Raw genomic sequence first — 26,988 nt, forward strand, 5'->3', positions numbered from 1 at the left:
TGCAGGATTTGAGTCCCTGGCGGCGTAGTGTGTTACTGATGGTAGGCTTTGTTACTTTGGTCCCAGCTCCCTGCAGGTCATTCACTAGGTCCCCCCGTCTGGTTCTGGGATTTTTGCTCACCGTTCTTGTGATCATTTTGACCCCACGGGGTGAGTTCTTGCGTGGAGCCCCAGATTGAGGGAGATTATCAGTGGTCTTGTATGTCTTCCATTTCCTAATAATTGCTCCTACAGTTGATTTCTTCAAACCAAGCTGCTTACCTATTGCAGATTCAGTCTTCCCAGCCTGGTGCAGGTCTACAATTTTGTTTCTGGTGTCCTTTGACAGCTCTTTGGTCTTGGCCATAGTGGAGTTTGGAGTGTGACTGTTTGAGGTTGTGGACAGGTTTCTTTTTTTACTGATAACAAGTTCAAACAGGTGCCATTTTCCTCAATTTGTGTACCTATGATAAAAATTACAGGCCTCTCTCATCTTTTTAAGTGGGAGAACATGCACAATTGGTGGCTGACTAAATACTTTTTTCCCCCACTGTAAGTCAAATGTTCACTTCAGTCATGCATTGATGTAAATGGGATTCACCCCTTGGTACTTTTCAGTGTGTTAAGGAAATGTAAGGCTTCATTCAGTATGTGACCAACAGCCATGGGCAATGAGAGGTGGTAGATAGCTCATTCATGATTGCTCATTTGACTCTTAAGCTAGAATCCTAGCTGAGGGATGGGCCTGGAGAAATGTAACCACTCAAATTCATAGACAGCTATGGATGCAAGGACTGACCATCCAGGATATCAACATTTAATTTATAACCATGTTGAGGCTATAGTGTTTGTTGACAAAAATGAGTAAAACAAGCGTATATTTTGTGTTCTGATGGAGCACGACAGCTGAACTAAAGCTCATGAGACATTTACAACTTATGTTCTTTAAGAATCAATGGGTAAAAATAAGTCACAAAAAATGGATGTAGCAACTAAGGATTCTAGCTTTAAGTATCCCTAACCTGTCCTCATTGTCTTTCATTGGTAATAAAGACCTTGGCCTTAAACACAGATTGTGTATATCCCTGTCTGAAACTTTCAGGACACAAGCGCAGACTTGTGAATTCAACGATTGTGTAGCTAGTGTTAGCCTGAAGGACAAGAAATAAAACCTCAATATTCAAGATTTTTTATTTATTTTTGTAGCAATCCACATTTGCTGTTTTGTTTTGTTTTTAATCATTCATTCTCATTTTTATACAGTATTGAAACCCCCCCCCCTCCCAAAAAAAAAGTGGTGCATTCACATCTTTCCCAAGGGATTCTTTAAGGTTGATCTCTACAAGGGTGAAACGGTGAAAAGCTGGAATCCATCCATGTTGAAATTCTCACAGGGAGCAAGAGGAGTAGTTGGCCTGATAAAAAAAAAAAAAAGTACAACACTTCATGTATTGTTTTTTTGTGTGTATGTTTTTTGTGCCATTTGCTTCTGTGTTTTGTCATTTTTGTAAAGGGAGGAGTCAGCTTCCCAGCATTTATCTTTTAAAAGGAACTTCCCAGTCCATGCGCACAACACTCCCCCCAAAAAAAACCTCCCCTCAATCCATTTATCTCCTCTCCCACAACGCTCCTCTCCTCCTCTTATGCAACGTAGGTGTAGACTTTGCATCTTATGCAACGTAGGTGTAGACTTTGCGGTCCTCAGGCGTCCGTGCCAAGTATTCTCTCTCTATTAGTCCTTCAATGCGCTTCTTAATGACCACGGGACTGGGGAGAAACCGGGCCCTCAGCTGCTGGGTAACCTGGAGAGATAAGTACAATAATACTATTAGAATCTACACTATCGTGTCTCTGTTTCAACAGATTGTGCTGAAATGTCCTGTACTGAAATATGTGCCGAAATATCCAAGTTCTGAGGAATTGTGTATTTTCATGAAAAACCAAAGTCCATCCTCCACCCTTTCTCCATCGTGACCCCAGAAACCGATAAGTGGTCGAGTAGATGGATGTCAATTCGTTAGTAGGCGAACGGAAGAGTGTCCTCCCCTCCTCTATAGCTGCCGTTCATTGGAGGAGAGTCATGGGTATCCTACAAGTCTTTATTGGAAAGGTTTTGAAATCTGCCACACCCACTTTGAATCAGCTGTTGTTTTGTGGGAGGAGAAAAGCATGCATACGTTTAAAAACAATATGCTACTTATCGTTTTAGCTATAAAATGCCTTGCACAACCAACTTCATTTGTTTTTATCACTTTACACATTTATTTTGGGATCCACCCCTGTAAACGGAATTTGACTGATGACGCACGAGAGAAGGAGCTTCTCATATCATACAAGCGCATTTTTGTCCACTTTCTCTCTCCTCAATAAACTTTGACCTTTTTCAATAGGAGGCGAGAGACGACGCAGGAGTTGAGCAAATCCAATGGAGAAAAGGCCCAGGACTAAGCTTATTCTGTGTCCAGGAAACAACCCATTTATGTCTATGATAGTTAAGGCCGCACCCACCTCTGCTACCAGGACGTTAAGGCCGCACCCACCTCTGCTACCAGGACGTTAAGGCCGCACCCACCTCTGCTACCAGGACGTTAAGGCCGCACCCACCTCTGCTACCAGGACGTTAAGGCCACACCCACCTCTGCTACCAGGACGTTAAGGCCACACCCACCTCTGCTACCAGGACGTTAAGGCCACACCCACCTCTGCTACCAGGACGTTAAGGCCACACCCACCTCTGCTACCAGGACGTTAAGGCCACACCCACCTCTGCTACCAGGACGTTAAGGCCACACCCACCTCTGCTACCAGGACGTTGTGCTGCATCCTCTTCCTGGACTTCATGATGCGGACTATGGCCGCCTCGATCTCATGCTTCCTGTCGTCGTCCACCTTTTGCCGTGTTTCCTTCCTCTCAGGGTCCGACTCGCCCTGCTTAGCAGCAACTGGAGGGAGGGAGAGAGAGACAGGAACCTCAGTACAGGGAGGGAGGGAGAGAGAGACAGCAACCTCCCTCAGTACAGGGAGGGAGGGAGAGAGAGACAGCAACCTCCCTCAGTACAGGGAGGGAGGGAGAGAGAGACAGCAACCTCCCTCAGTACAGGGAAGGAGGGGGGGGGGGCAACCTCCCTCAGTACACGGAGGGAGGGGGGGCAACCTCAGTACACGGGGGGGAACCTCAGTACACGGAGGGAGGGGGGGGGCAACCTCAGTACACGGAGGGAGGGAGAGCAACCTCAGCAGAGGGCCACGTTCAGTAGCCAAACATTGCAGATAGAAATGCCACAAATAGAGCCAATTATTTTGCAAAACTCGACATGTAAGAGGCATATTTGTTCTAAATAGCATATTTCTATCTGTGTGTCCTGCTGAACGCACCTCAGGTCATCAGGGCAAAATCAAAGGTCAACATTCACAGAGGTTAAATGAGCAATAGTAGAAGTTGACCCTAACTGTGACCACCATATGTGAATTGATTGCCCCCCATTTATCCTCAGAGTTTGTACTGCTTGGTGACCTAAATTGGGATATGCTTAACACCCCGGCCATCCTACAATCCAAGCTAGATGCCCTCAACCTCACGCAAATTATCAACGAACCTACCAGGTACAACCCTAAATCCGTAAACATGGGTACCCTCATAGATATCATCCTGACTAACATACCCTCTAAATACACCTCAGCTGTCTTCAACCAGGATCTCAGCGATCACTGCCTTATTGCCTGCGTCCGTAACGGGTCCGCGGTCAAACGACCACCCCTCATCACTGTCAAACGCTCCCTAAAACACTTTAGCGAGCAGGCCTTCCTAATTGACCTGGCCCAGGTATCCTGGATGGATATAGATCTCATTCCGTCAGTAGAGGATGCCTGGTTGTTCCTTAAAAGTAATTTCCTCTCAATCTTAAATAAACATGCCCCATTCAAAAATACAGAACTAAGAACCGATATAGCCCCTGGTTCTCCTCAGACTTGACTGCCCTTGACCAGCACAAAAACATCCTGTGGCGTACAGCATTAGCATCAAATAGCCCCCGCGATATGCAACTTTTCAGGGAAGTTAGGAACCAATATACACAAGCAGTCAGGAAAGCAAAGGCTAACTTTTTCAAACAGAAATTTGCATCCTGTAGCACTAACTCCAAAAAGTTTTGGGACACTGTAAAGTCCATGGAGAATAAGAGCACTTCCTCCCAGCTGCCCACTGCACTGAGGCTAGGAAACACTATCACCACCGATAAATCTACAATAATTGAGAATTTCAACAAGCATTTTGCTACGGCTGGCCATGCTTTCCATCTGGCTACCACTAACCCGGCCACCAACTCTGCACCCTCTGCTGCAACTTGCCCATGCCCCCCCGCTTCTCCTTCACACAAATTCAGACAGCTGATGTTTTGAAAGCGCTGCAAAATCTGGACCCCTACAAATCAGCTGGGCTAGACAATCTGGACCCTTTCTTTCTAAAACTAGCCGCGAAATTGTCGCAACCCCTATTACTAGTCTGTTCAACCTCTCTTTCATAACGTCTGAGATCCCCAGAGATTGGAAAGCTGCCGCGGTCATCCCCCTCTTCAAAGGGGGTGACACTCTAGATCCAAACTGCTACAGACCTATATCCATCCTGCCCTGCCTTTCGAAAGTATTTGAAAGCCAAGTTAACAAACAGATCACCGACCATTTCGAATACCACCGTACCTTCTCCGCTATGCAATCCGGTTTCCGAGCTGGTCACGGGTGCACTTCAGCCACGCTCAAGGTCCTAAACGATATTATAACCGCGATTGATAATAGACAGTACTGTGCAGCAGTCTTCATCGACCTGGCCAAGGCTTTCGACTCTGTCAACCACCGCATTCTTATTGGCAGACTAAATAGCCTTGGTTTCTCAAATGACTGCCTCGCCTGGTTCACCAACTACTTCTCAGATAGAGTTCAGTGTGTCAAATCGGAGGGCCTGTTGTCTGGACCTATGGCAGTCTCTATGGGGGGTGCCACAGGGTTCAATTCTTGGGCCGACACTTTTCTCCGTGTATATCAATGATGTCGCTCTTGCTGCTGGTGACTCTCAGATCCACCTCTACGCAGATGACACCATTTTGTATACATCTGGCCCTTCATTGGACACTGTGTTAACAAGCCTCCAAACGAGCTTCAATGCCATACAACAATCCTTCAGTAGCCTCCAACTGCTCTTAAACACTAGTAAAACTAAATGCATGCTTTTCAATCGAACGCTGCTGGCACCCGCCCACCCGGCTAGAATCACCACTCTCGACGGGTCTGACCTAGAGTATGCGGACAACTACAAATACCTAGGTGTCTGGTTAGACTGTAAACTCAACTTCCAGACTCACATAAAGAATCTCCAATCCAAAGTTAAATCTAGAATCGGCTTCCCTATTTCGCAACAAAGCCTCCTTCACTCATGCTGCCAAACATGCCCTCGTAAAACTGACTATCCTACCGATCCTTGACTTCGGCGATGTCATTTACAAAATAGCCTCCAACACTCTACTCAGCAAATTGGATGTAGTCTATCACAGTGCCATCCGTTTTGTCTCCAAAGCCCCATACACTACCCACCACTGTGACCTGTACGCTCTTGTTGGCTGGTCCTCACTACATGTTCGTGCGTCAAACCCACTGGCTCCAGGCCATCTATAAATCACTGCTAGGCAAATCCCCGCCTTATCTTAGCTCATTGGTCACCATAGCAGCACCCACCCGTAGTCTGCGCTCCAGCAGGTATATCTCACTGGTCATTCCCAAAGCCAACACCTCCTTTGGCCACCATTCCTTCCAGTTCTCTGCTGCCAATGACTGGAACAAATTGCAAAAATCTCTGAAGCTGGAGACTCTTATCTCCCTCAATAACTTTAAGCATCAGTTGTCAGAGCACCTTACCGATCACTGCACCTGTACACAGCCCATCTGAAATTAGCCCACCCAACTACCTCATCCCTATATTGTTATTTATTTTGCTCTTTTGCACCCCAGTATCTCTATTTGCACATAATCTCTTGCACATCTAGCATTCCAGTGTTAATACTATTGTAATTATTCTGCACTATAGCCTATTTATTGCCTTACCTCCATAACTTGCTACATTTGCACACACTGTATATATATTTTCTGTTGTATTTTTGACTTTATGTTTTTTACCCCATATGTAACTCTGTTGTTTTTATTGCACTGCTTTGCTTTATCTTGGCCAGGTCGCAGTTGTAAATGAGAACCTGTTCTCAACTGGCTTACCTGGTTAAATAAAGGTGAAATAAAAAAAACTACATAAGCCTGCAGCTCCCCAGACCAGAGTGGGAGACCACTGTGATATGGGTCCTTTTATGATTTATAAAACCCATCTCATTAGACTAACAAAGACAGACAGACAGACTACACACACTCACCTGTCTGTATTTTGACTCTGTGCAGCTTAGAGGTAAACTGATCGTTGACTGTAAACACGTGGCCGTTCTCAATCTCCTTGGACTTGGGCTCCTTGGTGAGGACGCGCTGGGTGGGCTTCCCGCAGGCCAGCGACTGAAGCGCTCGCACCAGCTCCCTCTCCGGTATGTCTGTCTCCTGCTGGATCTCCTACAGTGGGGGAAGAGGGAAGGAGAGGGAGGAGGAGAGAGAGGGGGGGTGAAAGAGAAAGGGGGAGAGAGCGTAAAGGAGGAGGAGAGGGAGTGAAAGAGAAAGGGAAGCAGAGAACGGAGAGGAGGAAAGAAGATTTGTTTTCCCACTTGCCACCTTTATCTGTGAATTCTAACACTTCCATGTGATTTAGACTGACAAGCCTGTACCTGTGTCTGGCTCTTACCTCGAACGTGGACTTTTCTCTGTTGTTGAAGAGTATGAGGATGGTCATCTGGAAGGTTGACACCTGCAGTATGTGTTTCCTGGTGTTAGAGCCCGTCACCTGGGCCCCTCCCACTCCTACCTCCGAACCATCCTCCTGAAGAGAGAGAGACAGAGAGAGTGACAGAGTGGAGACAGGTAGAAAGAGGTGGAGAAGGGTTAAGAGAAGAAAGGGAGAGTGGAGAGAGATGAAGAGAAGGATAAATGTTTTTAAAAGTTCAGCGTTTAACATACAACAGCTTAGGAAAGCTACAATTCATGTCATTCTGAGTAGGCCCTCCATCCCTTATTGCAGGCAGGGCCCTTTACCTTCTTGATGGGGCCGTGGAAGGTTGCGTTGAGGTCGGCTGAGCCCATGTGGTGCTGAAGGGTCAACTGTCTGCCGCTGTGTTTGGCCAAGTAGAACCTAACAGAAGATGTCGTCACTAAGTTAATGCCACAAGAATATACAGTACCAGTCAAAAGTTTGGACACACCTACTCATTCAAGGGTTTTTCTATCATTTTACATTGTAGAATAATAGTGAAGACATCACAACTATGAAATAACACATATGGAGTCATGTGGTAACCAAAAAAAAAGTGTTAAACAAATCAAAATATATTTTATATTTGAGATTCTTCAAATAGCCACCCTTTGCCTTGATGACAGCTTTGCACACTTGGTATTCTCTCAACCAGCTTCACCTGGAATGCTTTTCCAACAGTCTTGGAGTTCCTTCATATGCTGAGCACTTGTTGGCTGTTTTTCCTTCACTCTGCCGTCCGACTCATCCCAAACCATCTCAATTGGGTTGAGGTCGGGGTATTGTGGACGCCAGGTCATCTGATGCAGCACTCCATATCTTGGTAAAATAGCCCTTACACAGCCTGGAGGTGTGTTGGGTCATTGTCCTGTTGAAAAACAAATGATAGTTCCACTAAGCCCTAACCAGATGGGATGGCGTATTGCGGCAGAATGCTGTGGTAGCCATGCTGGTTAAGTGTGCATTGAATTCTAAATAAATCACAGACAGTATCACCAGCAAAGCACCCCCACACCATAACACCACCTCCTCCATGCTTTACGGTGGGAACTACACACGCAGAGATCATCCATTCACCCACACCGCGTCTCACAAAGACATGGTGGTTGGAACCAAAAATCTCAAATTTGGACTCCAGACCAAAGGACACATTTCCACCGGTCTAATGTCCATTGCTCGTGTTTCTTGGCCCAAGCAGGTCTCTTCTTATTATTGGTGTCCGTTAAGTAGTGGTTTCTTTGCAGCAATTCGACCCACGAAGGCCTGATTCACATAGTCCCCTCTGAACAGTTGATGTTGAGATGTGTCTGTGATGAACTCTGTGAAGCATTTATTTGGGCTGCAATTTCTGAGGCTGGTAAATAACTCTAATGAACTTATCTTCTGCAGCAGAGGTAACTCTGGCTCTTCAAATCCTGTGGCGGTCCTCATGAGAGCCAGTTTCATCATAGCGCTTGATGGTTTTTGCGACTGCACTTGAAGAAACGTTCAAAGTTCTTGACATTTTCCGGATTGACTGACCTTCATGTCTTAAAGTAATAATGGACTGTCATTTCTCTTTGCTTATTTGACCTGTTCTTGCCATAATATGGACTTGGTCTTTTACCAAATAGGGCTATGTTCTGTATACCCCCCTTACCTTGTCACAACACAACTGATTGGCTCAAATGCATTAAGAAGGAAAGAAATTCCACAAATTAAACTTTTAAGAAGGCACACCTGTTAATTGAAATGCATTCCAGGTGACTACCTCATGAAGCTGGTTGAGAGAATGCCAAGAGTGTGCAAAGCTGTCATCAAGGCAAAGGATGGCTAGCTGAAGAATCTCAAATATAAAATATATTTTGATTTGTTTAACACTTGTTTGGGTACTACATGATTCCATATGTGTTATTTCATAGTTCTGATGTCTTCACTATTATTCTACAATGTAAAAAATAGTAAAAATAAATAAAAACCCTTGAATGTGTAGGTGTCCAAACTTTTGACTGGTAGTGTATATTAAAAATGGACTGCACTGTGTAAGACAAATCTAATAGATAACAGATCCATCGATGAGGCTCAGAGGATGGCTCGTACCTTCTGAAGACCTCGAAGGCGTGTCTGGGGGAGGGGGGGATGGTGCATTTGGGCGTGGCCGACTGTGTGGGCCAATAGCCAGTGGTGAGCACTCTTACTGTGAGGTCGACGCCCCCTAGAGACACCTGGGAGAAATGGCAGTCACAGTCACAATGTGAAAAGGAGAACCAAGACACAAAACAGGAGTCCAGGGTTTATTACAAAGAAACAAGAGATCAGACATGTTTTATATCAATGGCAGTTTTTCTTTGATGGAAATAGTAATTTTTATAATATCTTATACCTGTGGACTGTTTGGGGTGTGTGTTGACAATGTGGACTGTTTGGGGTGTGTGTTGACAATGTCGACTGTTTGGGGTGTGTGTTGACAATGTGGACTGTTTGGGGTGTGTGTTGACAATGTGGACTGTTTGGGGTGTGTGTTGACAATGTGGACTGTTTGGGGTGTGTGTTGACAATGTGGACTGTTAGGGGTGTGTGTTGACAATGTGGACTGTTAGGGGTGTGTGTTGACAATGTGGACTGTTAGGGGTGTGTGTTGACAATGTGGACTGTTAGGGTGTGTGTTGACAATGTGGACTGTTAGGGGTGTGTGTTGACAATGTGGACTGTTAGGGGTGTGTGTTGACAATGTGGACTGTTAGGGGTGTGTGTTGACAATGTGGACTGTTAGGGGTGTGTGTTGACAATGTGGACTGTTAGGGGTGTGTGTTGACAATGTGGACTGTTAGGGGTGTGTGTTATGAGTGGAGCGGTATAACACCGTCTTACCCCCGTGGACTGTAGGTGTTGTCTGAACTCGTCCATGGTGGTGTTGGAGATGCTCATGTCTCTGAACATCCCTTCCAGTTTAGAGGTGAACTGACAGCCACACTCGGTCTACACAGAGAAGACAGCACAGCGAGTCACAGCACAGCGAGTCACAGCACAGCGAGTCACACAGCACAGCGAGTCACACAGCACAGCGAGTCACACAGCACAGCGAGTCACACAGCACAGCGAGTCACAGCACAGCGAGTCACACAGCACAGCGAGTCACAGCACAGCGAGTCACAGCACAGCGAGTCACAGCACAGCGAGTCACAGCACAGCGAGTCACAGCACAGCGAGTCACACAGCACAGCGAGTCACAGCACAGCGAGTCACACAGCACAGCGAGTCACAGCACAGCGAGTCACACAGCACAGCGAGTCACACAGCACAGCGAGTCACACAGCACAGCGAGTCACACAGCACAGCGAGTCACACAGCACAGCGAGTCACACAGCACAGCGAGTCACAGCACAGCGAGTCACACAGCACAGCGAGTCACAGCACAGCGAGTCACACAGCACAGCGAGTCACAGCGCGAGTCACACAGCACAGCGAGTCACACAGCGAGTCACACAGCACAGCGAGTCACACAGCACAGCGAGTCACACAGCACAGCGAGTCACACAGCACAGCGAGTCACACAGCACAGCGAGTCACACAGCACAGTGAGTCACACAGCACAGCGAGTCACAGCACAGCGAGTCACACAGCACAGCGAGTCACACAGCACAGCGAGTCACACAGCACAGCGAGTCACAGCACAGCGAGTCACACAGCACAGCGAGTCACACAGCACAGCGAGTCACACAGCACAGCGAGTCACACAGCACAGCGAGTCACACAGCACAGCGAGTCACACAGCACAGCGAGTCACACAGCACAGCGAGTCACACAGCACAGCGAGTCACACAGCACAGCGAGTCACACAGGTTTAGGGATGGGACCAGCACAATATGGAAAACCAGGTCAAACGGCTACCGGTCCATTCTAATGCTTAGATAGAGATGTAAGATAGTCAAGAACATCCTAAATTCCTGATTAATAATAAAAAAAAGTAATAATGTAACTAAAATCAAATTAATTAGTAATATATTAGATTTCAAATGCCAATGTCTAATTGACAGCAGACTTGACTCGCCCTCTCCTCACCTTGAGCTTGGAGATCATATTCTTCTCAGAGTCGTCAGAGACGCTCTTGTTGGTGAGCAGCCTCCTGGCTAGGTGCTGTTTGTAGTATCTCTCAAACACATCCTTCTCCTGCATGAACCGGAACAGCACCATGGCCTTGTCCAGGATGGACTCCACCTCCTGCTCTGTCAGCTGGAGACCCAGACAGACAGACAGACAGTTAGGATACTGGTTTGAATAGTTTCCCTTTATTCTCAATAAAATAGTGTTTTTATGTTAATGATCCAAAAAGGACTTGAGAAAAAAGTGTGGTTCTGGCCAGAGCCACGTCTGTATGTGGTTCCGGCCAGAGCTAGTGCACTATGCGGAGGGCAGGGTACCACATGAGATTAGTCCATTGAAGTGTAGCAATATAACATTTAGCAGGTTGAACACTTCAATGACGTACTCCTTTGACTCCCTTCTTGAGCTTGTCGTCGATGAAGAGGGAGAGGTATTCTGGGGAGCGGGAGTTGAGGTTAAGGAAGTACTCAAAGTCTCCGGCGATAGTCTGCTTGAAGAGCCGGTCGTTGTTGAACGACTCCAGGAGGAAGCGGTCGAACCGCGTCTTTAGGTCCAACAGGCCCTATAGGAGAGAGAATCAAATCCAACTTTATTTAAAGGGAATTAAAAATCACAGCACACTTTACAATAAGTAATAACACACACAGATACTATTAGATTCCAAGTGGTTTACGTGTTAACTCTTGGGGGTGCCCTAAAAAGGTAACCCTAAAAAGAGTGGGCTGGAACCTTAGCTTCAATGCTTATGAGGGTAGTTACCTATGTTACTATTTCAAACGCTTTAGATTTTACACTTTCAGTCTTTAGTTCTTTCTGGTCAGGAAATACTCCGCGCCCTGATTGTTATGGGTATGTTCTGAGAATAAAAGATGCCGGACAATCTTTGATTGGAGGTTAGGCCCAGCGTACCTGGATATAGTCGACAGGGTTCTTGCCCTCACCCTCCTCTGACACCAGAGCCTTTCCCTGCTCCCTCAGGTAGGAGCTCATACACTCACACATGGTCTTCAGGCCGTTAGGCACACGGCTGAACAGCTTGTACATGCAGCCCAGGTCTGGAGAGGAAGAGAGGGAGGAGGAGAGGAGAGAAAGAGAGGGGGGAGAGGAAGAGAGAGGGGGGAGAGGAGGAGAGAAAGCGATAGAGAGGGGGAGAGGAGAGAGGGAGGAGAGAAAGCGATAGAGAGGGGGGAGAGGAAGAGGAGAGGAGGAGAGAAAGCGATAGAGAGGGGGAGAGGAAGAGGAGAGGAGGAGAGAAAGCGATAGAGAGGGGGAGAGGAAGAGAGAGGGGGAGAGGAAGGTGAGAGGGAGAAGAAGAGAGGGAGGAGAGAAAGCGATAGAGAGGGGGGAGAGGAAGAGAGAGAGGAGAGAGGAAGAGAGAGGGGGGAGAGGAGGAGAGAAAGCGATAGAGAGGTGGAGAGGAAGAGAGAGGGGGGAGAGGAAGAGGAGAGGGAGAAGAGAGAGGGAGGAGAGAAAGCGATAGAGAGGGGGGAGAGGAAGAGAGAGGTGGGAGAGGAAGAATGAAAGGAAGAGAGAGGGGGACAATGAGAGGAAGATGGAGAATAGATTAGTTATGAAGGAAGTTCAAACCAATACACAGATTTACAGTCAGAACTTGACATTGGTTAAGATGTCAAAGATGCACTGGCTCTGCCTGTCTGTAATTCACATTGGTTAAGATGCACTGGCTCTGCCTGTCTGTAATTCACATTGGTTAAGATGTGAAAGACACAGAAATACAGACAGGCAGAGCCAGTGTGTCTGGTTTGCCACGGTTTCAGAGTTAATCTGTGAGGTAACTATGCAGAGCTCAAGAAATGCGTTTGAAGCTAATTCCGGTCAAGAAAATGAACTGACGTGAACCAGTAAATGCCTGGGTGAGTGAGAGTGAACTTACTTGACTCTACGATTTGATAATGAACAACAGGAGGGTTTAATTCTGTCAACTCATCTATAATAGGTCTTGTAACATCTAGTATTTGTATTTCTAACTGATAGTATGACATCTAGTGGCCATTTTGGGTACGTCAGATTACCACAGGTGTCTGTAATTATCTCTGGCTCTCTGTGTGGCCTTCTGTCCCACTACTGTTTGTGGAGATATGCTCTGATGGTCGACTGATCGAAAGCTCAGCTATAATTAAAATAAATGTGGATCTGACTGGAAGTGTGCAGAGATTTTTTCCTCTTTCTCCAGTTTTATCTTTTGCCTCCAGCAGCTTCACTAATCAGCTTTGGGTATTTGGTAGATTCTTCCTAATTTACTGCGGTTACACAGGCAACCCATTCTCAGATCTTTTGCCACTTATTTTCATATCTGATCCCCATCTTATCTTTTACCAAATGTATAAAACAGCAACAACAAAACATACATGGAATCTGATCTTTTGACTTCAGATTTATACCACATCCATATGTGGCCTCATTTGTTTGCTCTATAGTGTTTGTGTGCGCACATGACTTGCCATTATCATGACAACCACCCCAACATTTTAACGAACAGTGACAGGAAATGAGCGTTGCATCTGTGTGCTACTTCAGAGGCTACATCAGTGTGAATGTACAAAGCTGATATGGGTCACATGTAAAACTGAGTGTGGACAGTCCAAAAAAAGAGATTGGATATGGGAAAAAATATATCTGAATTGTGTTCCTTGGCTGGCTGTGTAAACATAGCCATGTATACAATCATCTCATGCCAGATCATGTTCAATATTTTAAACAAACACTTGGATCTACTTAATAAGCTAGAAACCAGACAGGCTGATATTGAGGTGCCCTGTTTTATCAACACTGGCAACAGCAACGAACCCGTCTCACCTACAGTGAGCCCAACCCCTTCCTGGAATGACTGGTTTCAAATCTTATATTCCCAAAGCTTTTTAAAACTATGCCTCTTACTAACATTTTAGTCATTTTAGCAGACGCTCTTATCCAGAGCGACTTACAGTTAGTGAGTGTATACATTTTCATACTGGCCCCCCGTGGGTATCGAACCCACAACCCTGACGTTGCAAACGCCATGCTCTACCAACTGAGCTACACGGGACTAACACTTTTTGAGTTATTTTGTGACCCACCATGTTAACACAACTCATGCTTCCAGCTTGGACAGTTTGAAGCCATGACCCAAAAATAAGAATCTTATGGCGAGGTCTGGAGACCCATTGATTAACCCTGGATAACATGCCTATGTCCGGACAACCTTTTTACATGAAAATCATCCACAGTCCAGGGCCCATTTTTTTTTACAAAGTCTCAGAATAGGAATGCTGATCTAGGATACGTTTTCCCTTTTAGACCCTAGTGAAAAATATTATATGAACAGGATGACCTGATCCTAGGTCAGCACACCTACTCTGAGATGCTTTTTGAAAAAGGCCCCAGGTCTCCTGAAATAAGTTCTCATAAATCTGGATTATAACTGAATTCAGTCTTAATCCGTTGCCTGTAAATCAAGCCTGTTTTCCTTGTTTACCTTCTGTCTTGCCATTCTTGAGCATGTGGACCAGGCCAGAGTTCTCCATCTCCACGATGGTCTTCATGTGTTTGGAAATGAGCTCCCGCTCCACCACCTTGACGATGGGCTCCTCTGTGGACTTGTCCAGGCAGTGCAACACCCGCTCTATCTCCTCGTTGATCCTGGCCTCCACCTTCTTGATGTACACACTGGCACTGTTCTCCGCTAGGAACTTCTGGCTCTCCATCTGAGGGGGTAGAACAGGGTATGGTTGAGATGAGGTATTTCAGATACAGAACAAACCGGAAGTTGGAGGTTGATAGAGCAATACCATTTTATATAAAACAAAAGCATTTTTATTAAATGTGGACAATTGTTGAGGAGCACAAAATTACATGAACTGATGGGCTTCCACTCATGAAAAGGATTTGCATGACCACAAACAAAGATATGTCCCCTATATTGTGGAACATTGCTATATGGGGTTGGATGAGGATAGTGAGGAGCTCCAATGACTTAATGCATCTTAACGTTTTGCAATAGCTTGGTTACGTGTTTTTAGCATCCATGACAACGCCATAAAAACAATCTCAGCAGTCATGATGACTTGACAAAAAAAAAGACAGCGTGTAAAAAGCTGCCCAACCCACCTGGAAGAATTCTGCAGACATTTCTAAGAAGGGGGACTCAAAGTCTTCCTCGTACACAGACCTGCCCTCCAGGCCGAGAATCATCAGCATCTGACAGGCGTTCCTGATCGCTCCCCTATACAAACACAAGGAATAAACATAGGATATATATATTTTTTTGTTGATAGATTTTTCTTTAAAGAGATAAAAACATATGATAGGATTAAGAGTTTCATGACTCCTTAAAACAACCACATTGGTTTTTTCAAAAGAGGTAACATTGAGTAAAACCCATTTGCCAGAGTGGTCATTAATGTAGTAGGCTAAGCTGTTAATCTCCCAAGTTGAAAGGTCAGTTCTCTGTGAATAGGAAGTGCTAATGCCCTTATCATAGGCCTACATAAAAAAACAGCCAAAGAAAAAGATGGAGTGGTTTCAGGGGCTTAAACCTCACAGCCAGCCATTGTCCCCCAGGACATTGCCTTTATTCACCAGCCTCACCAAATACCCACTACCTGATAAACAGTAGCAGGGCCTGTATTCACAAAGCATTGAGTAGGAGGGCAGGCGTTCCTGATCCCCCCCCCCCCGAGTCTTATTCATCATGATTGGAAAGGCACAACTGATCCTAGATCCGCACTAATACTCTGATACACTTTGTGAATAGATACAGGTCTTTCTTTTGTTAGACAGATCCCCAGAACAGTCCTTACCTGTCCACCACCTCTCCCTTCCTCTCGCGTGCGATCATGTCCAGCAGGGTCTGGCGCAGGTGGTCTCGGATGCAGCCGTAGCGCACCACCTGGTCTCTGAAGATGATCAGGCCCAGGTTGTAGACGTTCTCCACGTTGTTTTGCTGCACGTACACCCGGTCCTGGAGCCAAGCAGAGTACAACACGTTAGAGTGGTAAGTTAGAATGAAACACATTTGAATACTTTATTGTCCTCCGAAGAGTAAATTCTTTGCACAGTTACGCAAATGAAAAATTCAGGAACGGGTAAGGGGGAGGACTCCCAAAAGTTATATTTTTTGCTTTGAAAAGCCATATGATACCTGATAGGCTGGTCTGCTTGGTACTTGGTTAGACTCACCAATAGAAATCTATATACAGTGAGGGAAAAAAGTATTTGATCCCCTGCTGATTTTGTAAGTTTGACCACTGAAAAAGAAATGATCAGTCTATAAATTTTAAATGGTAGGTTTATTTGAACAGTGAGAGACAGAATAACAAAAAAATAAAAAACGCATGTCAAAAATGTTATAAATTGATTTGCATTTTAATGAGGGAAATAAGTATTTGACCCCCTCTCAATCAGAAAGATTTCTGGCTCTCAGGTGTCTTTTATACAGGTAACGAGCTGAGATTAGGAGCACACTCTTAAGGGAGTGCTCCTAATCTCAGCTTGTTACCTGTATAAAAGACACCTGTCCACAGAAGCAATCAATCAGATTCCAAACTCACCACCATGGCCAAGACCAAAGAGCTCTCCAAGGATGTCAGGGACAAGATTGTAGACCTACACAAGGCTGGAATGGGCTACAAGACCATCGTCAAGCAGCTTGGTGAGAAGGTGACAACAGTTGGTGCGATTATTCACAAATGGAAGAAACACAAAAGAACTGTCAATCTCCCTCGGCCTGGGGCTCCATGCAAGATCTCACCCCGTGGAGTTGCAATGATCATGAGCACGGTGAGGAATCAGCCCAGAACTACACAGGAGGATCTTGTCAATGATCTCAAGGCAGCTGGGACCATAGTCACCAAGAAAACAATTGGTAACACACTACGCTGTGAAGGACTGAAATCCTGCAGCGCCCGCAAGGTCCCCCTGCTCAAGAAAGCACATATACAGGGCCGTCTGAAGTTTGCCAATGAATCTGAATGATTCAGAGGAGAACTGGGTGAAAGTGTTGTGGTCAGATGAGACCAAAATCGAGCTCTTTGGCATCAACTCAACTCGCCGTGTTTGGAGGAGGAGGAATGCTGCCTATGACCCCAAGAACACCATCCCCACCGTCAAACATGGAGGTGGAAACATTATGCTTTGGGGGTTTTTTCTGCTAAGGGGACAGGACAACTTCACCGCATCAAAGGGACGATGGACGGCGCCATGTACCATCAAATCTTGGGTGAGAACCTCCTTCCCTCACCAGGGCATTGAAAATGGGTAGTGGATGGGTATTCCAGCATGACAATGACCCAAAACACACGGCCAAGGCAACAAAGGAGTGGCTCAAGAAGAAGCACATTAAGGTCCTGGAGTGGCCTAGCCAGTCTCCAGACCTTAATCCCATAGAAAATCTGTGGAGGGAGCTGAAGGTTCGAGTTGCCAAACGTCAGGCTCGAAACCTTAATGACTTGGAGAAGATCTGCAAAGAGGAGTGGGACAAAATCCCTTCTGAGATGTGTGCAAACCTGGTGGCCAACTACAAGAAATGTCTGACCTCTGTGATTGCCAACAAGGGTTTTGCCACCAAGTACTAAGTCATGTTTTGCAGAGGGGTCAAATACTTATTTCCCTCATTAAAAATGCAAATCAATTTATAACATTTTTGACATGCGTTTTTCTGGATTTGTTTGTTGTTATTCTGTCTCTCACTGTTCAAATAAACCTACCATTAAAATGATAGACTGATCATGTCTTTGTCAGTGGGCAAACGTAAAAAATCAGCAGGGGATCAAATACTTTTTTTCCCCCTTGGGGAGAACAAGTGTTTGATACACTGCCGATTTTGCAGGTTTTCCTACTTACAAAGCATGTAGAGGTCTGTAATTTTTATCATAGGTACACTTCAACTGTGAGAGACGGAATCTAAAACAAAAATCCAGAAAATCACATCGTATGATTTTTAAGTAATTAATTTGCATTTTATTGCATGACATAAGTATTTGATACATCAGAAAAGCAGAACTTAATATTTGGTACAGAAACCTTTGTTTGCAATTACAGAGATCATACGTTTCCTGTAGGTCTTGACCAGGTTTGCACACACTGCAGCAGAAATTTTGGCCCACTCCTCCATACAGACCTTCAGGTTTCAGGGCTGTCGTTGGGCAATACGGACTTTCAGCTCCCGCCAAAGATTTTCTATTGGGTTCAGGTCTGGAGACTGGCTAGGCCACTCCAGGACCTTGAGATGCTTCTTACGGAGCCACTCCTTAGTTGCGCTGGCTGTGTGTTTTGGGTCGTTGTCATGCTGGAAGACCCAGCCACGACCCATCTTCAATGCTCTTACTGAGGGAAGGAGGTTGTTGGCCAAGATCTCGCGATACATGGCCCCATCCATCCTCCCCTCAATACGGTGCAGTCGTCCTGTCCCCTTTGCAGAAAAGCATCCCCAAAGAATGATGTTTCCACCTCCATGCTTCACGGTTGGGATGGTGTTCTTGGGGTTGTACTCATCCTTCTTCCTCCAAACACGGCGAGTGGAGTTTAGACCAAAAAGCTCTATTTTTGTCTCATCAGACCACATGACCTTCTCCCATTCCTCCTCTGGATCATGCAGATGGTCATTGGTAAACTTCAGGGGCCTGGACATGCGCTGGCTTGAGCAGGGGGACCTTGCGTGCGCTGCAGGATTTCAATCCATGACGGCGTAGTGTGTTACTAATGGTTTTCTTTGAGACTGTGGTCCCAGCTCTCTTCAGGTCATTGACCAGGTCCTGCCGTGTAGTTCTGGGCTGATCCCTCACCTTCCTCATGATCATTGATGCCCCACGAGGTGAGATCTTGCATGGAGCCCCAGACCGAGGGTGATTGACCGTCATCTTGAACTTCTTCCATTTTCTAATAATTGCGCCAACAGTTGTTGCCTTCTCACCAAGCTGCTTGCCTATTGTCCTGTAGCCCATCCCAGCCTTGTGCAGGTCTACAATTTTATCCCTGATGTCCTTACACAGCTCTCTGGTCTTGGCCATTGTGGAGAGGTTGGAGTCTGTTTGATTGAGTGTGTGGACAGGTGTCTTTTATACAGGTAACGAGTTCAAACAGGTGCAGTTAATACAGGTAATGAGTGGAGAACAGGAGGGCTTCTTAAAGAAAAAACTAACAGGTCTGTGAGAGCCGGAATTCTTACTGGTTGGTAGGTGATCAAATACTTATGTCATGCAATAAATTGCAAATTAATTACTTAAAAATCATACAATGTGATTTTCTGGATTTTTGTTTTAGATTCCGTCTCTCACAGTTGAAGTGTACCTATGATAAAAATTACAGACCTCTACATGCTTTGTAAGTAGGAAAACCTGCAAAATCGGCAGTGTATCAAATACTTGTTCTCCCCACTATATATATACTATCCAGATACAAGAGAATAATAAGACATATGGCTGAAATCTCAGTTCTGGTTGTATTACCAAAATAACAATACATCATCCCATTTCGTCAACCAGTGACCACACAGCCTACCTACCTACATACTGTACAAAACAAAACCATTTCCCCTCTAATTAGTTCCTCTCTACACAGAGCTCAGACTAGAGGCAGACTGCACCTAGCACTGAGCAGGCCAGGCAGCTAACTGCTGCTGCAGCTGAGCAATACAAGACCCAGGACCCAGGGGAAAGGTGAAACTTCCTTCCTTTGAAACGTTTGCGAGTGTAACGTTTACTGTTAATTTCTGATTGTTTATTTCACTTTTGTTTATTATCTATTTCACTTGCTTTGGCAATGTAAAACATATGTTTCCCATGCCAATAAAGCCCTTTGAATTGAATTCAGGAGAGAGAGGGGGGAGGAGAGAGAGAGAGCCCTTTGAATTGAATTGAGAGGGGTGGGGGGAGGCGAGAGAGGGGAGAAGGAGAGAGACAAACAAAATAATCCCGAGAGAATTCTGCAGTCTCAATAGCGGCTGTGCCACTGTATTGGCCCCTCACCTCCTCTCATACAGTACACACAGACGCTTGGCCTTACCGTTACAGTAAATCAAGTAGAGTTGCCACTAGTTGCCCAACAAACTGGAGAAATAAAACAGAAGCTGTTTGTTCTGCCCAACTACAACCCCAGCTATGACGTGTAGTTGAGGAGAGTCTGCCAGGGTCATTCTTTCATAAGAGAAAACTATTATTTACACTTCAGGGAAACCACTGGAGACAAAACACTAAACTGGAGATAAAAACTCTACAGCTTTCTGGAGACGCAATACTACTGATTAGACCTGTGTGGGGTTAAAAGGACATCTGGAGAATCATTCAGGACTGACATTTCGGGAATTCTGCAGATTCTTTACTAGTTAGTGACCTTCATTCATCAATCAAGTACAAGGGTGGGGCTAAAACCCGCAGACACTCGGCCCGCCGTGGAATGAGTTTGACGTGAACTAGACATAAAGCAGGCCACCTACCATGTACATGAGGATGTCTCTGATCATGACCATGGCCGTCTGGTGGTCGTTCCACGCTTGATTCAAAGTTTGCAGAAAGTTATTGTTTAACGAGTTTAGGACATCTTCCCGTACCTGTGGAAAGACATAAGATAATAATTGATAGACAGAAGCTATATCTTTGCTAAGACTATGTTAAAGTTGCCTGTAGACACTGATCCAAGGTAATTACGCAATAAGGCACCTTGGGGGTTTGTGGTATATTTACATACTTTTTTTATGGGGGGTGGGGGAGGGGTAGAAGGATTACTTTTAAACTATTCCAGGTATTCCTTAAAGAGGTAGGGTTTCAAGTGTATGTCCACATGTTGTCAGTCCCCAGCTGTTCTAACACAGAGCCCTGGGTTGACGTTGCCCATAGGTACAGATCTAGGATCAGTTTATCCAATCTCATTCCTAACTTATACCATTAGGTTGGAAACTGATCCCCAAAAAAATATAAACTAGGTGGTTCGAGCCCTGAATGCTGATTGGCTGACAGCCGTGGTATATATATATATATATATATACACCACGGGTATGACAAAACAATTATTTTTACTGCTCTAATTATATTGGTAACCAGTTTATAATAGCAATAAGGCACATCGGGGGTTTGTGGTATATGGCCAATATACCACGGCTAAGGGCTGTTCTTGGGCACGACGCATTGCAGAGTTTCCAACCTAATGGTATAAGTTAGGAATGAGATTGGATAAACTGATCCTAGATCTGTACCTATGGGCAACGTCAACCCAGGGCTCTGTGTTAGAACAGCTGGGGACTGACAACATGTGGACATACAGGTTATGACCCCAGCTGTCTGGTCTGCTGTATGCTAAATGTTATATTCATGAGAGGAGGCGATACCAAATGCTAAATTCCAGTGCAGACCAGCAGGTGGTTCATATGAATTAGCCTAGTCCCCAGACAGAATACACTGCTACAGCCATACTAATAAATCACAAGAGTTCTATCAAGTTTGTCTGTCTGGTTCTGTTTTGAGTGTGGTCAGTTTTCATGCAGGCTATATGGCTCTGATCTATCATCCTTCTATCTATATTTTAGCTGAACAGTGGTGTGTGTGTGTGTGTACAAGTTCCCTGCTGATTTTGCATATCAAATTGTGTGCTTTACAAAAGGTGAACATTACAGCCAAGGCCAGGAGTTTCTCTTGACCACATGGTTACGTGACCAGGAGAAACTCCTGGGCCTAATTCGCTGTGAAAGTCAACACCTATTCAGATTTACTTCCGTACCCAAACCATTCTGATTGGGATTCAAGATTATATAAATCAAATTCATGAAAGAGGGTTAATTTAAGATATATACACTACCGGTCAAAAGTTAACACACCTACTCATTCAAGGGTTTTTATTTTTTTTATTTTTTTTACTATTTTCTACATTGTAGAATAATAGTGAAGACATCAAAACTATGAAATAACACATATGGAATCATGTAGTAACCAAAAAAGTGTTAAATAAATCAAAATATATTTTATATTTGAGATTCTTCAAATAGCCACCCTTTGCCTTGATGACAGCTTTGCACACTCTTGGCATTCTCTCAACCAGCTTCATGAGGTAGTCACCTGGAATGAATTTCAATTAACAGGCGTGCCTTCTTAAAAGTTAATTTGTGGAATTTCTTTCCTTCTTAATGTGTTTGAGCCAATCAGGTGTGTTGTGACAAGGTAGGGGTGGTATACAGAAGACAGCCCTATTTGGTAAAAGACCAAGTCCATATTATGGCAAGCACAGCTCAAATAAGCAAAGCGAAACGACAGTTCATCATTACTTTAAGACATGAAGGTCAGTCAATCCGGAAAATATCAACAATTTTGAAAGTTTCTTTAAGTGCAGTCGCAAAAACCATCAGGCGCTATGATGAAACTGGCTCTCATGAGGACCGCCGCAGGAATGGAAGACCCAGAGTTACCTATGCTGCAGAGGATAAGTTCATTAGAGTTACCAGCCTCAGAAATTGCAGCCCAAATAAATGCTTCACAGAGTTCAAGTAACAGACATCTCAACATCAACTGTTCAGAGGAGACTCAGGCCGTCATGGGTCGAATTGCTGCAAAGAAACCACTCCTAAAGGACACCAACAAGAAGACACTTGCTTGGGCCAAGAAACACGAGCAATGGACATTAGACTGGTGGAAATGTGTCCTTTGGTCTGGAGTCCAAATTGGAGATTTTTGGTTCCAACCGCCATGTCTTTGTGAGACGCGGTGTGGGTGAACGGATGATCTCGGCATGTGTAGTTCCCACCATAAAGCATGGAGGAGGTAGTGTTATGGTGTGGGGGTGCTTTGCTGGTGACACTGTCTGTGATTTATTTAGAATTCAAGGCACTCTTAACCAGCATGGCTACCACAGCATTCTGCAGCGATACGCCATCCCATCTGGTTTGGGCTTAGTGGGAAAATCATTTGTTTTTCAACAGGACAATGACCCAACACAACTCCAGGCTATGTAAGGGCTATTTTACCAAGAAGGAGAGTGATGGAGTGCTGCATCAGATGACCTGGCGTCCACAATACCCCGACCTCAACCAAATTGAGATGGTTTGGGATGAGTCGGACGGCAGAGTGAAGGAAAAGCAGCCAACAAGAGCTCAGCATATGTGGGAACTCCTTCAAGACTGTTGGAAAAGCATTCCAGGTGAAGCTGGTTGAGAGAATACCAAGAGTGTGCAAAGCTGTCATCAAGGCAAAGGGTGGCTATTTGAAGATTTGTTTAACACTTTTTTGGTTACTACATGATTCCATATGTGTTATTTCATCATTTTGATGTCTTCACTATTATACTACAATGTAGAAAATAGTAAAAATAAAGAAAACCCCTTGAATGAGTTGGTGTTCTAAAACTTCTGACCAGTAGTGTATATATATACAATTATATTGTGATTGTGGATTAATTTACTTCTGCCAAATGCCTCTTATGAAGGTTTTCAATTGCATTCACAGGTTTTTGCGCTTGAAGACCATAAGAAACAAAACTACAAAGCGTGAGGGACGGTCACTTTCACAGCGTATTATGGGAAATTATTTATAGAAAATAAACAGTGGTGCATTGTGGGAGGCGTAGTCCTTTACTTTGTTGATGAGGTGCTCGGTGACGACCTGGCGCAGGCCCGTGTAGAGCTTCTCGCCGTGCTTATGCAGCACCATGGTGTAGGCATTCCTGTAGAGCTCCTCGAAGCTCAGCCCACTGTTGTTCTTCCTCTGGATCTCCTGGATGGCGTTCTTCAGAAGGTCCCAGATGTTGTTGACATACTTCTCGTCCATCGTCATCTAGGAGAGAGAATAGGACACAATGAATTAACAATGACAACGGAACAGTTCGACCCTTTTCGCCTGTGTCCGTTCATTCTTGGTAAGGATTGTTTCCTCATTCTGCAAATCTGAACAGATTACATCTTTGTCAATTGATATGACAGCAGTGCACAGCTGTTGGTAATTCATTAGAGGTTGCTATCGGGTAAGAACAACGATAGAAGTTTATAAGGATCGTACAGTGTTTTATACAGTCTCAAAGTTGTTTTGGTAAGGCTATGATCGACGACTCACCCACAAGCTGGCCCTGCACCTAGTATGCATTTTTGTGATTTGCGTGAGGATTTGAAACCTAAAAATGTTGTACGAGCTTGCTTTGATAAACCGCAGGAGGCAGAGGCTGCTAGGGCCTAAAACTAGAGTGAGTGTTTAGCCCATTATGACTTCACAGTGACTCAATCATGGCGGTTGAAGCACACCTTGTCTGGACACATTTGAAACAAAGAGACAACGCCATCGGCCTTTAATTAGGGATGTCTGTGTTGCTCATTGGCAGAGAGATGGTAGGGGTTGGTGCAATAGGAAATCAAGTGACTAGGTTAATTGTAGTCAGAACATCTGTATTAGGCATATTGTGTAGGTTGTGATGGTACAACACACGATCAGTTAACTATAAATATATTTATTTAAATTAGGGATTTTTATTATACAAATAATCTCAAAGACACTTAAAAACAAAAGTACATGTAGTTCTTGGGCGGGACAATGGTCTTCAACAGAGGCTGACGTGTCCAGGTCACATCCACTCCAGTGGGTTATAAATAGCATGATCTAGGTCTAAGCCTAGGTGTTTTTTTTAAGTATTGGTAATTATCAATAGTAGAATGTACATAGCAGTAAATTATATATTTGCCTGCATTAGCCTACATGAAAATCATAATCTATGACTTTATTAATGCAGATATGGTCTGTCACTACAACAAAGTGAACAAACCAGTGGAGTTATTTTGCTAGCCTGCCCGCATAAACACATAATTCATTAATGAGAGAATTTGTTTGGGGAAAGCATCTGGTCTTTCACTAGGCAGGTGCAGAAGAATGGAAAATTCCAAGATGAGGTGAGGGGAAAAAAATATGCTGTCAATAAAATAAAAATCAACTACAGATATGATTCTGATTAAAATTCAGGTGGGCAGAGCAGAGGCGCCAAGGTGAACTAGTATATTTGCCCCTTTGCCTATTAGTATGACGACAGCTTAGCTAGCTATCAAACCCTGTCAACATGGCCATTCTTTTGGCCATTCAAACCTCAGTGATCCCGTCACCTGATCAGAGAGCACATTAACACTCCAGCCACAACCATACACCTATTAGACAGGCAAGGAGAGGGCTGGAAGCTGTAACTTTGATTGACTTCATTGCTGTTTGTCCCGCCAGAGATGGCTGTTCAACTCACACTTGGACACGAGGAGTAATTGAGGGAGACAGAACGACAGATAGGCTGAGTCAGAGTTTAAAATGAGAGGGCCATGCCATCAAGTCATTCTTCCACACGGAGTGCCTCGCCTCTACAAAGTAATTACATGATCAGTCTTATTATATTGGCGCCAACAACTGAATTGAGGGGTACAGGATGCACCAACAAGTGCAAAGGGGAAAATTGCCTAAATAGAAACCAGTTTTTCCATGGCAGTCTAAATTAAAGCCTGCCCAAGCATGCAGAAATGCAAGCAAACACATAGGCCCTAAACGCACACTATATTGAAAGTCACTTTGGTGGGCCTACTAAACTGGCGGGCAAGCAGCTTCTCCCTTCTCCTGCTCAGTTATTATTAGGTGGGGCTGCTGCAAGTATGCAGGCAGGCAAAACTGCATATCCCATACCCTGGCTACTGTCCAGGTACACAGACTGAGTGCGTGGTCACAGAAGCACTGGCATGGCCATCCTGCTGCTGTTATTCCTGCAGCATTCAAGCAGTCAGAGTGTAACACTGTGGGGTGTGTGGGTGTGAGAGCGAGATATTCAGGGACTGAGATAGAGTACACTTCTGGCTAAGCCCAGGTTTCTGACTGCAATGTCATTCCTTCACACATACAGTCAATGTCCGGCATCCAACAATGTAGGACTCCTCTCATAAAAAAAGAGTTATACATGCTTAGTTAGTTCTGCAACATAGCCAGGCTAAATATATATAAACCATGACACAGATTTCCAAAAAAACACTTACTAAACTTTGACAAATGAGTTTAGAAACTGTGGTTATACCCTTTCTGGTAACTAAGTTAGGCCTACGCTTCAGGCAGTTTTTTCGGGTGGGCAGTTGGCTACACAGCTAAGGAACTAGCTAGCTGCTACCTAGACTAACGTTAGGTCCTAGTTAACATTAGTCAGGCTGAATGATAATCAAAACAACCTTCGCTACCTTGCAAGTTTCAATTATAATGTTAGCTAGCTAGCTAAAATGAACAAGTATACTTTTTTAGTTACTAGTTAGCTGGTTAAATAGCTAACTGGTTAACTCGAGAAAGACTGGCGAACTTGGTAGCCGAGTTAGTAAGCTAGCTATGTAGCTAACGTTAGTACGTTAGCCGGTAGCTTGCTAGCTAACGATAGATAGTTGACCTAAAGTTTAGTTAGCCAGGTAGCTAGTTAGTTACCAAGCTAAGTTTCTGCTAACTAGCTAATAAAGTTAGCTGGCTGGCAATGTATATAGCTAGCCAACGACCTAGCTAGAAAGTAGTTTGTCAGCAACACCGCAAGTTAGCTAACGTTAGCTAGCTAACTAGTAGTTAAAGTTAGCTAGTGGATATTTTCCAATGTGCATTGCACAAATAACATAAACGGATCGAATCAAAGCTAGCTAGCCAACTAGCGAATATGAATCTACGCAATACGAAGCTAAGTTAGTTAGCTTGTTGTTAGCTGACAGTGACATTTTCAAAGTATATGTTTAGCTAGTTAGCCAGGCCCATCTTTAGCAAATGACATCCCCGGTGCTCGCGTCTCAGCGTACCCGGCCAATACTTACAGGAAAGGCTCTTATCCTCATCTTGGTGTCCTTCTTGACGCTGCCTTTGAGGTTGGACATGATTAGTTAGTACGTCCGTCGTCTCTATGTTATCATGAAATACTATTTTAGGCTGCAACAGGGAGGCCTACAAATGAAAAGCGGTAAAGATCCCCCTCGACCTTCCCCTTGGGTTTGGGTCCGTCTCTCTGCGCTGTTGTTGTCACTCCTCTTCTCTCAATTTATGCCTAGCTTCTTCTTGCAGTGATGGCGGACAACAAGCTTCCACTGGGCAGTAGTAACA

General features: G+C 44.7%; 1 protein-coding gene across 1 annotated transcript; it reads right to left on the reverse strand.

The window, feature by feature from the left end:
* Positions 1-1,562: 1,562 nt before the first annotated feature.
* LOC121535452 (cullin-3) lies at positions 1,563-26,988 on the reverse strand. The gene is made up of 16 exons (XM_041842534.2): positions 26,706-26,988; positions 23,497-23,694; positions 20,376-20,489; positions 15,745-15,905; positions 15,053-15,167; positions 14,421-14,649; positions 11,855-12,000; positions 11,331-11,507; positions 10,904-11,074; positions 9,713-9,820; positions 8,942-9,066; positions 7,147-7,243; positions 6,800-6,934; positions 6,387-6,573; positions 2,776-2,921; positions 1,563-1,781 (listed from the first exon to the last, which is right to left on the reverse strand). Exons 1-16 carry the CDS (start codon positions 26,763-26,765, stop codon positions 1,650-1,652), a joined length of 2,301 nt encoding a protein of 766 aa, XP_041698468.1. The 5' UTR covers positions 26,766-26,988; the 3' UTR covers positions 1,563-1,649.

This window comes from Coregonus clupeaformis, chromosome 21 (genome assembly GCF_020615455.1).
Source record: "Coregonus clupeaformis isolate EN_2021a chromosome 21, ASM2061545v1, whole genome shotgun sequence".
Lineage (NCBI taxonomy): Eukaryota > Metazoa > Chordata > Actinopteri > Salmoniformes > Salmonidae > Coregonus > Coregonus clupeaformis.

Bases quoted from the DNA above. Each gene is read 5' to 3' on its own strand.
- LOC121535452 (XM_041842534.2), bottom strand. From the start codon at position 26,765: ATGTCCAACCTCAAAGGCAGCGTCAAGAAGGACACCAAGATGAGGATA. The intron at 9,821-10,903 runs GTGAGGAGAGGG...TTCTCTGTGTAG, and splicing joins ATATGATCTCCAAGCTCAAG to ACCGAGTGTGGCTGTCAGTT. The intron at 6,935-7,146 runs GTAAAGGGCCCT...CTCTCTCTTCAG, and splicing joins TCCACGGCCCCATCAAGAAG to GAGGATGGTTCGGAGGTAGG.